This window comes from Calypte anna, chromosome 2 (assembly GCF_003957555.1).
Source record: "Calypte anna isolate BGI_N300 chromosome 2, bCalAnn1_v1.p, whole genome shotgun sequence".
In the NCBI taxonomy this organism is placed as follows: Eukaryota; Metazoa; Chordata; class Aves; order Apodiformes; family Trochilidae; genus Calypte; species Calypte anna.
Genome location: NC_044245.1, coordinates 122,560,128 through 122,573,131, shown reverse-complemented (window position 1 = coordinate 122,573,131; position 13,004 = coordinate 122,560,128). Strand labels below are relative to the sequence as shown.

General features: G+C 44.2%; 1 protein-coding gene across 1 annotated transcript in view; it reads right to left on the bottom strand.

Annotated features, from left to right (window-relative positions):
• The window catches only part of ZBTB10 (zinc finger and BTB domain containing 10), a 29,801-nt gene extending 17,469 nt beyond the window's left edge, over window positions 1-12,332 (bottom strand). The window contains exons 1-2 of the mRNA XM_030445940.1: window positions 11,382-12,332; window positions 3,399-4,296 (exon numbers count right to left, since the gene is read on the bottom strand). Of these exons, the coding sequence (XP_030301800.1) occupies window positions 3,399-4,296; window positions 11,382-12,332 (1,849 nt within the window). The remainder of the gene's footprint in view (window positions 1-3,398; window positions 4,297-11,381) is intronic.
• Window positions 12,333-13,004: the final 672 nt, after the last annotated feature.

Below are 13,004 nucleotides of genomic sequence, written 5' to 3'. Positions count from 1 at the left end.
TGAAGGTTACTCTACAACTCATTCTTGTCATTCTTCCAATTCTCTACTCCACCCTCTACCATCTCTTCTTGGCCATAAAGGAAGTAACTGAAATGAGACTTTAAGAATGGAATATACCAGCAGAGCAAAGAAAAATCTAGCCAGCAGTAGAGGAGAAAGAACACCAAATGCTGAAGCACAGGCTGTGTGTTAAAGCCTGGGTCTAAGCCTTTATCAAGCCCTACTTCAAGTATCTCTTCTTGTTTCAAACAATGTGCATGTACATAACTTTGTAACAGTAAAGGTCATCTTATAAAAATATTAGATATGGCTTCCAAAATAGTTCTAACACTGACAGAAAATATAATTATTTACTTGGCACCACTTATGTCCTGAAAGTACCAAGGAGATTAGTTGATGCTGTATTACAGTTCAGTAAAATAAACTCCTCCCTGCCATCACAGAACTTTCAATGGCTTTGGACAGACAGCACCCCTAGCCTCACAGCTCTTCTCATCAAGATATTGCATCTATGTATTTCATAATTGAAAACTTAAGCAAAATGAGTTACTGGAACCCTTGGTGCTTCTGTTTAAAAAAACCCCAAACACCAAATAAGAACTCAACTTGCTTGATCACTACTGCACTGCAGCTTCCTCCAGTATTTCAAGAAAGGTCCACTGCACATATTTAATTTCTGCAGAATGCAAATAAGTATTTACTTCTGTTGCTGAGGACACCACCTAGCAGACATGCTCTCCATGGTATTGCCAACAGTAAAAGAGGTTGAATACCTATCCCATGTCACAGTTTGAGTACGAGGAACTAGGGAAGGAGGACTTTCAGACTCTGGGAGGGGTCAGAACACAGAGGGGTCTATTTCCTTCCTTTCCTGCATATACTCCACCATAAAGCTCAGGCAGACCGCAGCCCCTCCTGTCTTTCGCCCGCTCCTTGATTCACTGCTCTTCCCCTGAGTTCCTTTACCAGCAGCTCAGAATCCACATTCATCGGGTGCTGGGAAGAGCCGTGGAGCCCTCTCCTGAGCTGGCCCTGCCACACGGGGCCCTCAGGCACCTACACCTGCCAGCATGGAGATCAGATTGTATATGTATTTGTATATATATTTGTACACATTTTAATTTTTGTTCTTTAACCCGTATGTTACTGCCTTTCCCCTGTTCTACTAAATCTGCTTCTAGTTTCAACTTTAAGTCTCTTACTTTTATTCCCCTTTTTATCTTCCCTTTGAGAGGGTGGGAGAGGGGGAATAATAAGAGAATACCTCTGTCCCCTGGTTTTTGGTTCACCCAAACTGCTAAGCCGTGATACCATATAAATCAGAATTAGAAATCACATACCCAATTGAGCCAGAAATTTTATGTTTAATCAATTAATATACAGGTCCTCAGCTCCTGCTCCAGATCCTGTGCTGCCCTTTTTCATGGCACTCCAACTAATGATGTATTCACAAGTAGCGCAGCTCAGCACAGGCACAGTTCCCCAGTGGGTGCTGAAGATTCATCTGAAGGAGCTCTATTTAAGGTTGTGTCTAAATGCCTGCTGGAGACTCAATGCCTGCTGGCAGTTGGCAAACAATAGGCATGTTGCTGAAACACAGCTTCTTTTTTCATTTCAGCCAGAAGAAACCCTGTGTGATCTAAGAAAGCTTAGACAGTAACAGAGTATTGGAAAATTTCCTCTGTAAGCTGCTCCGCTCCCGAGCTGAACTGCAAAGCTGAAGCAGACCTACCCACTGAGTTCAGAAATGAAGAGCAGAGATAACTGAACCTCCTGAAGCATACAGAATCAATGTCAGCTCCTCAGCACAGCTGCTTCTCCAGGGCTGCTCCTGTTGTGCCACACTACTTGCTAACTATGAACACACCTTTTACTGGCTGCTCACGTACCAGATGTACGTCCGTAGACCCATTCTGCATTACTCTATATTGTTATATGTTGTTGTGGTGCTCATGAATGTGTACTGGCACGGTACAGCAGAATGTCACCACGTGCCCTCTTGCTGCACTACTATTCACCTACTGCCTCCCTAGGTGGGAGTAGCTGCCAGACAAGCAGATAAGCATCCAGAACGATGCAGGCAGAGGCATTCTGGGAGCCCTGGAAAAATGGCTTGTCCCTGACACTACTGTATGGATTTATTTCAGTCTTGTTTAAAACACATCTGGGTGTACAGGAGGAAACCAAAGCCATCCTTCCTTCTACCAAAATAAATACAAGTTCCTAGACCCTCTCAGAACTCAGGTTCCTTTCAATTTTGTTTTGTCACTGGAATTCAAACATATCCAGAAATACCCTATACTCATCAGTGTGAATGCCCTAATTTTCCCTCCTAATTCACCCCTTGAACCAGGGAAGCAGAGGATATTCAGTGTCTGTTGATGTCTGAAGGGAACATACGTTTTAAAATATTTTAGAAACAGATCTAAAGAGCTTTGTTCCAGCTGCCTTGAAGCCACCTTTGACTCCAAAAGGCTAAGTTTTCAAAACCACTAACTCATCTAAAAGCGATGCAGGTAACTGGCAGTACTTCAAATATATACTTCAGCTATTAATGTAGTATAATAGTATGTTTAGAAATAAAAACCTGAACTTAATTACATTGTCCCAAGTACCAATTACACTATGAACACTCTGCTTATAATCCTTTGTGTGACTGTATTTGTTTAGCAAACAGATATTTGATCTTATTATAGCACTCACATTAACCATAGACCCTTAAGGAAAATAAATCCTGTGAATTCAGTTGCTCTCAGGATTTGTTTAAAGAATGTAAAGAACAGTAAGAAACAGATTTTCTCTTTATAGTATGTCCTTGTGGAATCTCTTTCCTATCTATTTCACAAATCTGCTTTAAGTGTCTCTGTTACACTAGCCTGGGATTACTCGATTTTGTAGCTTTGCAAATAACCCTATAACAAACAGCAGGGGAAAGTTGTCTGTGTTTCTAGGTGACACTCAGGTGAGGGAGATTCACAGGAAAATCTTTTACTAATGTAGGGAAATAAATTGTAAAGTCCCCTCCCCTCTGTGCAACCAGTTAACATGGTTAACCACCAGTTATCACTCCTTGACATAAATCTACGCACTTCAGTTTCTACAGGCTGGTAAAGATTCCCAACTCAAGCATCAAATGCAAACAGCACATTAAATACTGCATGCACAGCACTGTCACATTACATACAGCATGGCATGGTGCTGTCATTCCTTTCTCTAGCTGAAGCCATACTGCTGTGCTCCAGGGTAGAGAATCAGATTACTGATTTAGTTATCTGACTGGTGTGCTGACTTCACTAAAAGATCCTACCTACCCCATACATATCCCATTTATAAATGTCATGCACTTTATTCAATAATTTAGTTTCCAAAATATGTGATTGACATTAAGCAATATTTACCTGCTTCTTCTTTAATAAATGACAAATCTTCTTCTGGATATGGGACTGACGGTTGCAACACTGAGCAATCTTCTGAGTTCTCTTCAGTATTAGGTGGTATATTATAAATAAATCTCTTTGCAGTTTGATTTTTCCTTCTTGCTTTTCCAGGTTCTTGAACTGATTGTCCCTGTGTGCCCATGTCATTCCATACAAAAACTTTTCCCTCACCTTGAGATTCATTTTCAGCCATTTCAGGAGAGCTGTCCTGGACCCAACTGCAGTCATTCATTTGGTAGCCTTCCATTTGGCCCTCATCAATAGAGTATGCATCATTCTCAGTTTTTATGCTACTTGCCAAGTTGGTAAGGTTTCGTGTTGCCCAGAAGCTGGCAACCTTCTGATCCCTTGGAGACAAACCATCCCTACTAACAGATCTTCTGTTGTAATCCACCACAACGGTCTCTGGAGCTTCAGATTTTATACTTATGTTTAAGGCATCTTTAATGAAGTTGCGGCAGGACTGGACAACCTCTGTCATCTGAAGGTAGCTGGCCACCGACATCACTTCAATGGCATTTTGGCTCGTGAGCACGAGGTTACCAGAATATAAGAAGTCCAAGATGACAGAAAAACCTTGAACAGCAACAACGTCTAAATAGGTAACAGTGGTTTGGTTACGGCTTTCTTTGTTTGTAAAGCAATACAGAGTTTTAAAGAAGCGGCTGCCTGCAACCAGGATATTCTTGTGAGCTCTGAAGACCCTCCCACTCACCACAATATTAACATCACAAAGAATGCCTTTCTTCCTCTGCTCGTTGAGCTCTTGCAGGAGCTGATAGCAGTAAGAGTTCTCATTTGGCCTGCTGTTAAAATCACAGTATCCTTCATTATTCAGTTCTGATGGTAACTCTGACTCCTGCAATTAAAAAAACCACAACCATAATTAGCTCTTAATGAATGCTGTTCTTAGCCCTCCAATACTATAATAAGGATATGAAAATAAACTTCACAAGATAATGTTATTCAAACGTGGCTGGTTTTCTTAATTTTTTGTTCTTAGTCATAAAGGCAGGCAGAAATGTATAATTTTAAAATATTTCTGAAAACTAAGAGTCACTCATTCTGCACCCTCTGACCCCAAAATTGAAACAAAACCAGAACTTAGGAGAATTGCTTGAGGGCAAAGGAAATGAATTTTTCAGACAGAAGTAAGGAAAGATTTAATTGAGTGTGGAGTACTTGTTTATCTTAACCCACATACATTAAAGATTCGGGAATCCTTTCAAAAGATTTACTAGATAATTGTCACATATTCACACACACACACAAACACACACACACCCCGTGTCCTTAGCTAGGAAATCTCCACTGAAACAGAGCTATGTAGAACCTTGAATTCAACATTTTCAGGTGCTGAGAGATGACTGTATACAGAATAGGTTTGTATCTTCCAAACTATATGTTTTTACTACAGTTATTATAAACAGCAGTTATTTTTTTACACAGTTCTACAAATTATTCCTTACTTTCTACAGCTATTTCTTATTTTCTAATTGTGGCAGGCTAAACATTAAATAGCAAGAGGACAGAATACTGCAAGTGACAAAACTTAAGCTTCCACTATTGTTACTGAACTAACACTTTCTTGAATAGAGGTTCACAGAAACTTTCTGGTAGCAACAACCTTAACCTGTACAAACTTACTATACAGCCAGTATTGAACTTATTTCTCTCTCTACAATCTTTTTAAGATCTGACCTTAAATATGGCTTGAAAATGTTGCTAAAAGTAGTATCAGATTATCCAACACCAAGAAATTATTTGGTTTTAAGTATTAGTTACAATACTAAGAGGCTGATCAATATAACAGATCTGAACTTCATTTTAGATCATGTAGAAAACTTGTAACTTTACGACGTTTAGACAGTGCTGACTCAGCTGTTACAAAGCAGCAGCCAGAAGGAAGCAGAAAACAACACAGACTGACATTTGAAACCATGTTTCTATTGACTGAAATGTGCTGTCATCAAGATAAGTGATGACGACTGTCTGGTTTATACTGGATATCTAAGATTTGCACTTCTTCCCCAGCATATAAGGACAGTTCAAATCTGTCTGGCTTAAATATGGTTTACATTAAGAGAAAATCAGATTTTTTTTTGTATATTATATAATTTTTGCTCTAAAACAACTCAATTTGGGGGGCTGGTAGTATTGTTAAAGCTTAACTCCTTCAACATTACAGTTCAAAATCAACATTAACAAGGTAATGCTAATGCACCCATCATCTCCAGTGGGGTTAAAACACAAGTTGCAGAAAATACCACCTTTAATTTGGGACTATGGCAGAAACCAGCTATTTATAATGCCACTTTCTACCACACAGCAATTGGTGCATTCTATCCAAAACCACCTCTAGTTATAACCTCAGTGTGGACCACTGGGGTGACAACTGAGGCTGCAACTACATCCTCCCAAATGATGTGTACATCCATAAGCCACAAATAATGCCCAGCATAACCAAAAATAGAAACTGTAACATTTCAGCAGCTCCTGCAGGGAAATTTCACTTTGCTGTCACATTCAAGTTGCTTCTACATCTCTACCCATTAGAAAAACACTTCAGTGGGGGGAAAAAAAAAAGAGCTAGAAATAAAAGCAATTAAGCTTTCATGTGAGAACAAGAAACAGATCTTTGTTCCACCTTGGCTCATTTTTTTTTGCATGTGTGTACTCTCTGACATACCTAGGTACTCCCTCAGATCAGAGCTCTTGAAACAGAAAGTATTTCCCAAACGTGTGACAGCTAAGTCTGTCACTCTTTCTCAGGGAATTTTGGATCTAGGCTAGTTTCCTGTCACTCCAGCACTGGAGCACTGCATAGTTTCAAAACACCAATTTCACTGACTTTCAATTAGATTAAGACAGAAATTATCATACCTGAAAGTGTTGTCACTCTAATCAAAGTCAATCATCAGTGAAGTACATTTTACACAGCACATATCAGATATCATAGCATCTACCTAACAATTTCATTATCTGAGAACGTTAAACACATGAATTTTAAAAATAATCTACTTTCTTTTTACAAATGTGTGATTGAAGAATGCAGGCAAAGTATATTATAGCTAAGCATGTGTACGTATCCAAAAGAGCTGGTAAAAAAAATTACAGAGTTTTTTTTTAACTTTCCTAAGAAAACTGCAAACCATTATGGTAAAAAAGAGCTGCAGATCACATACGTGCTACAGGAATACAAAACTTAAGTCCTCTTTAAGAGAAGATCATAATGTTGAAAATAAGATATATATAATGCAGTTGATGTCCAAGTTAGAGGGATGTGTGTTGAGGGGAAAGACATCGGTATTACAGCTTTACAGAGAAATGGGTGCATAGAGATTTTAAAAACTATGATATTGCAAACAGCTGTCCAGCTGCTGGTATGGAAGCAGCTCACTATATTGCCACACCTCAAATTAAATAAATGCCCTGACATCTGAACAGTTAGTGAGCCTCTGTACACCAAGTGTGACAAGTAGAATTAACATTTACTGTGGGAAAAATGAAAAAAAATTAGGACCACGCAGAGAGTTTTAAACATTTTCCATTTGAACTGTATTGTACTGTTTCTGTCCAATAGGACGTGAGGTGCAGAAATTAATTATGAAAGATCGAAGTAATATATTTTCAAACTTCAGTTACTTGAGTTGAGTTCATGGCACATCATTCTCAGGGTACTGTTTTTCCAACAGAACCACAAACTAGAGATACCTGCTTAAATGTTGATCGTATTTTCAAAATACAGACCAAATGCTCACATCAGTGAAGTTATCTCAACACCAAAACATCTCATACTTTAATAAAAACTGATAAGAAATCTGGAATAAAAATCAGGGCTACTTCAGTTACATCTGGGGAATCTACAGAATTCCAAGTCTGGAAAGCTGCTTTCTATAGGTGACATTAGAAGTGGTCTAACAGGGACTCCTCAGGGAAACTAATACTGTGCTCAGTTTCAATTAGATTTGTTTGAATACATTCCAAGATAAATTACTTTCATATGTAAAATTCACTAATTAAACTTGCCTAAAAGCTAATAGAAGCAGAAACAGATGACCAAGAACAGCTACTTGCTTTTCTTTTTGCTCCTGTATCATCAACATACTCTTGTGTCCCAGGAACAAGAATGGTGAGGGGGATAACAAAAAAACACCAAAGCAATAACCAAACCAAACCAGTCTAACCATAGATTCTATCTCAGCTGTAGCATTAATCCCTTCCCCACTACCACACCTTACTCTACAACAGTTCCCTATGCCCCCAAATTCATTCTCATCCAGATTTTAAAAAGCACTTACAGAAATGAGCTATCAGGAACTTCTTAAGCATGTGCAGCTACAGAGGAAAAAATATTTTGAAATATGGTCCTATCAGCTGCACTGAAGGTGCCCCCCTGACATTTGGCATTGCTAACAGAAAACTCAGAAATTTTCAACTGATCCATTAAGGACTCAACATTCACTGGTGTAGTTTGAAGTCTGGTAAAAACACTATCTAACAATACAGTAAAATATAGCCCATACTTTTAAGTGCCTGACTTAGCCCTCAACTTCTTTGCTCTGCTAAGAGTAATTCAAGAAGTTAACTTAGAACGGAATAATGTAACTCTGACATCTGAAGCACGACTTCTATTCATCACTGCTCACATAAAGCAAACAATTACAGTTCACATGGAAAAAATAACACATCAAAGGCCTTCCTCCTTTTAGAGAGCTTCTGCTTTAAACCAACATGTCTATTTAGGCTGGAGAAAGCTTTTCTGGCAGTATTTCCAAAGTTTTGAATTCTGTCTAGAGAGAATATGTTTTAAGACCCGCTTTAAGGAGAAGAACCCCCAACAGCCAATAAATCTGCATTTTATGGGTTTTAGTTCATCACAGGATTAAAATATTTTAGCAATAATGTCACACTAAGTGCCTATTTCTTAAGGTTTCTGCCACATCATAGTCCTTTTATTAAAAACAAAAAAAAGTGTTTCAAGCCGACTACATCTTTCCTTAAGCTTTATATGGAGACAGTTTTGTGTTTTTTTAAAACTAGAAAATATTTGTCTCAGAAAGAAGCACTGACAGCTCAATACTCTTGAAATTACAGCAGCTGCAACCACTTGTGATGTATTTTGGCATTCCAAATTAAATATACCCCAAAAATAAACTGAAATCATCACTCCTTTCCAATATCCAACAGACCTATAGAAATTTCCACTGCTCTGCTGTCTAAACACCTATAATTTCCTTTTTGCACTTGAGCAGTGGCACTATGCCATATGTTTATTAGCAGCTGCTAAACATGCCCTGCAGTTGAAGCTCGTCATGTCAAGAATGCATGTGTTGTCTCTAAGACAAAGGCTGAAAGATCTCTCCCAAGTTTCATTAAATCTAAATGGCTTTGCAGCCTCATTAAGTATGTTTGGAAATATGGTCAGGGTACAAATTACCTACTTTTGTTCCAAGTATCTGGTATCATGGCATTAACCATGAAAAAAATGAGGCTATTGTTTTGGTATTAATTTAAACACATGTATTCAAAGAAATTCAAGTGCTATTAAAAGTGTGAAAGGATAGAGAAATTAAACATAAAAGCAGAAAGAAAACAGAGAGGCTTAATCAGATTTTTGATAAAGCAAGTGTAATCTGACAGCATACCACAAGTAAAACTACACTTGATTCTTGAAATACTGCCTTGTTCCTTCCCTTGTGAGTTCTTAAGTTAGATGTAATTGCACAAGGATGCATCCAGCAGTTATCCACTTGAAAACACCAATCTCTGTACAGCTACCTTATAGAAGCTTACTTTGTCTACACCTTATCTTTAATGGAGCACAAAAGAACCACTGACACATCTCATCTATCTTACTCTTGAGTTACTACGAATATTTTTTCTTGAACAAACAGTGGTAGCAAAAACCAAGCAGAAGCTTGTTTTCATAAAGATTCCCATGAAATAAAAGGTTACTCTTCAAATAAATGCTTGTGCTCACTTTTAGGCTGTGACACACAAGCCAATATTCTATCCCTCTCTTCCATCCTGACAGTATTTAGCAGTCTTACAGGAGACTGGGGTTAGGAACACAAAGGAAAAAAGGAGCAATTTTCAGCAGAGAAACTGCTTGGAATAGGTCTTATTTATGCTTAGTTTAAGGGGAGTGAGAGAACCTTCTCAGTGTGGAATGAATTAGCAACACCTAATGACACAGGAAGCTATGCACAGACTGAACACACCTTTACAAGGTCATCCATCAGTCACAATTTGAAGTTAGAAACTAGGCAACAAGATGCTAGGGAACATACTGCAATAATATCAAACAAAAAGGACATTTTTAAACATACAGAGAGGTAAAACAAAATTGAGAATGAAAGTTCCAAAATTAGAAGCAAGTTATTTAAAGCACTTTTAGCTAAAATACCTCAGAGTGAAAGGCAAACCCCGGATTGGAGGAACCTAGAATGACCTACTGCCATGAAATGTCTGTAACAATGGTTGCCCTAGAAATACACTTACTGAAAAGGTAGAATTACTCATCCTTAAAGTGAACGTTGCACTTGTAAATCCAAAAATAATATTTTGGATAACACTGGTATTTATGCACTGTAAGGTTTTCCTTGCAGTAGTTTCATATAAAACTTGCAAACCTTTTTCATCTAGCTGTAAGAAAACCATGTTCAGCTCGCATTTTATCTGTCATCCTTACATCCTTTCCCAACCATTACAATAGCAACTCCTGCCCAAGGTACCCCGAGTTCTTTAAAATACTCAAGCAATAAGCTCAATGAACTACCGCACTACAGTTTGTACTACAGACACACCTGTACAACCGAGACGGGTGTTTTAATAAAAACTGAGCTTTAAAGAGTGAAAAATGAAGTGGTCGAGGATTAAAATCCAGCTACCAGCTCGAGTTCAGCCTGGCAGTTCCAGTACTAGCCTAACCTGAAGCAAACTGGCTTGCACTCCGCTGGCAGTTCAAGGCCAGCCAGGGGATCCAAGTGAAACTTCTGCAGCGCACGCATCCTTAGGAGGAAGCGCTGCAGCGTGCTGGGGATTCAATACGAGTATTCCTTAGAAGCTTTTTTTCCACATATGTACTAGTGCTAACCCAGCCTTATTCGTAAGCGCAGCCAAGAAAAACAGTAATTTTACGTTTAGCGGGGAACAAGAGTCTCACTACTCCTAAAGCATTAGAGGAGCGCTGGCATACTAACATGGCTTTCAGGAAACCACATGTTTATCTCCAACATGCAGCAAGCAACTGCAGGCTTCTCGCTCACTAACTCAATCTGAAGCTATACAATCGGGGAAAAGATTTAAACGAAAAGGTCTTGACTACATAAAGCGATCCGATTAGTGCACAGGAACTACACGGTTAAGAACGGCAGGCTAACTCCCTACGCAGGCTGGCAGTGACCAGTTTCACAAGCAGTCGTTAGCCGGACACTACCCTCCCTTCTCCGATACCGCAGGAGGAAGTTGTAACGGGTGTTTTTAAATCAGTGCTGCATCACTGGTATCCGTACTCAACTTTCTCCCACATCGCCTGTTTATCTTCACCAGAGAAAGAGATAAACTAATGCAAACGGCACTCGCTACCTCCGACCACGCGACGTTGTCCCGGTGCAGCCATAAACAACAGCAGCCAAGGCTCCCGGGCTGCACGACGGCACCGCTGACAACGCTGTACCTGCCCGAATGCAGCGGGACTCGCCCCGAATCAGAAAGCGGACTCGCCTCCCGCTTCGGAGACGGCGTGCGAAAACAGCGCGGCGTGACCAGCCGCCTGGGCAACAACAAACACTGGAAACCATTTAAAGAAGTTCACGCACGTGGGCTCTGAAAACCACCGCCCCACCTATGCGAAAAGGGAGGCCGGCCGGCTTCTCCCCGCGACCCGCTCCCGCCTTCCCCCCCACCCCGACCCAGCGGCCGCCCCGTCGCCTCTCCTACCTGCTCGGCGCTGACGGGCTCGTTGAGACGATGCTCGGCGGAAAGGTGGTGCCGCAGGAGCAGGGCCCGCTTGTAATTGCGGGTGCCCTTGCAGAGCTCGTCGTGCCCCCCGGGCAGGGCCCCGCCGGCCATAATCAGCTCGGGAGGGGCGGCGGCGGCCGCGGCGGCGGTGCACCAGGCGCAGGACATGAGGCCGGTCTCCTGGCAGTAGTAGAGCCATGGGAACTCCTTGAGCCAGGAGCCCTGGAAGGAGATGTGCAGCTTCTGCAGCAGCGACTTGGGCCTGGCTAGCGGGAAATGCTTGATGCTCTCCCCCTCCCCCGCGCCCACGCTGCTGCCCTCCGCCTCGTCCCCTCCGTCGCCCCCAGACCGCCTGCTGCTACTGCAGCTGCCGCCCTCGGCGCCGCTGCCGTCGCCCAAGCTGCCCCCTTCGCCGTCCTCCTCGTCGTCGCTGCTGTCACTCAGGGAGCCCCCGTCCTGGACCAGTTCCTTCCCCTCCAACAGGCCCTCCGGTTCCAGGCCCTCCGCGCCCTCCAGCTCCATCTCCTCGTCCGCCCCCCGCCCATTGAAGTGCTTCCGCGGCCAGGCCGAAGCCTCACAGCCATTGTTCGCGGCGGAAGGGGCGGCGAGGAGCCCCCCGCCGCCCCGAAAGGCCAGTGTCCGGCGGTTTCTCTCGGCGTACATGGGGCCGGCGGCGGGGGGCGAGACCGCGTCCTGCGGCAGGAGCAACTCCTCTTTCTCGTCGGCGGCGGCCTCCAGCTCCTCGGCCTCCAGCCCCTCCAGCTCCACTTCCTCGTCCGCCCCGCGCCCGTTCAGCGGTTCGGGGTCCTGCCGGTCCCAGGCCTCGGCCGCGCCGCCGCCTCCGCCACCGGCCGCCGCCGTCGCCGCCGCGGCGGTGACCAGGCCGCCGCCCCGGAACGCCAGCGTCCGCCGGTTCATCTCCGCGAACATGGCGCGCGCGCCCCCCGCCCGCCGCCGCCTCGCGCCCCTGGCCCGCCGCTCCCCGCCCGGCCGAGGGCTCTGCCCGCGGGAAGGGGGAAGGAGGCGCCGGCTGCCGTGCGGGAAGGGCGGGGGTGGCGGCCGCGAGAAACGGAGTCCGGCCGCTTTCCCCACCCCCGGCTCCGGCCTAAGATCGCCGCCGCAGGCTCCCCACAATGGATCCGGCTCGGCGGCGCTTCCGTCCCAACAGGCCCCGGATCAGGTCGAATGGCAAATGAACAACGGACTGCTCCCACAATGCACCGGGAGAGCCACCGCAGGGGAGGGGGAGCGCGAGCGGGGGGCGGGCAGCCGGGGGGCCGGCGGGGCGGGCGCGACAGCTGGGGCGCGTCACGAGCCCCTGCACCGCCCGACCGCCCCGCCGCCCCGCGCCGCGCGCGCCCCGCCCCGCCCCGCTCGCGACGGGGCACCACGGGGGATGGGGGCGGGGGGAGGGGGCAGGCGACCCCCTCCCTCCCGTCTTGTTTTCCCCCCCACCACCACCCTTTCCTTCACCCCCCGCGCACGCGCAAGAAGGGGGAAAGGGGTGGGGGAGGAAGGGTCCCTGTGGGTCCCGAGGGGCGATCGGGGCAGCGGAGCCTCCCGGCGGGAGGTCAGCGCGGCGGTACCGTTAGGCGCGCAGCG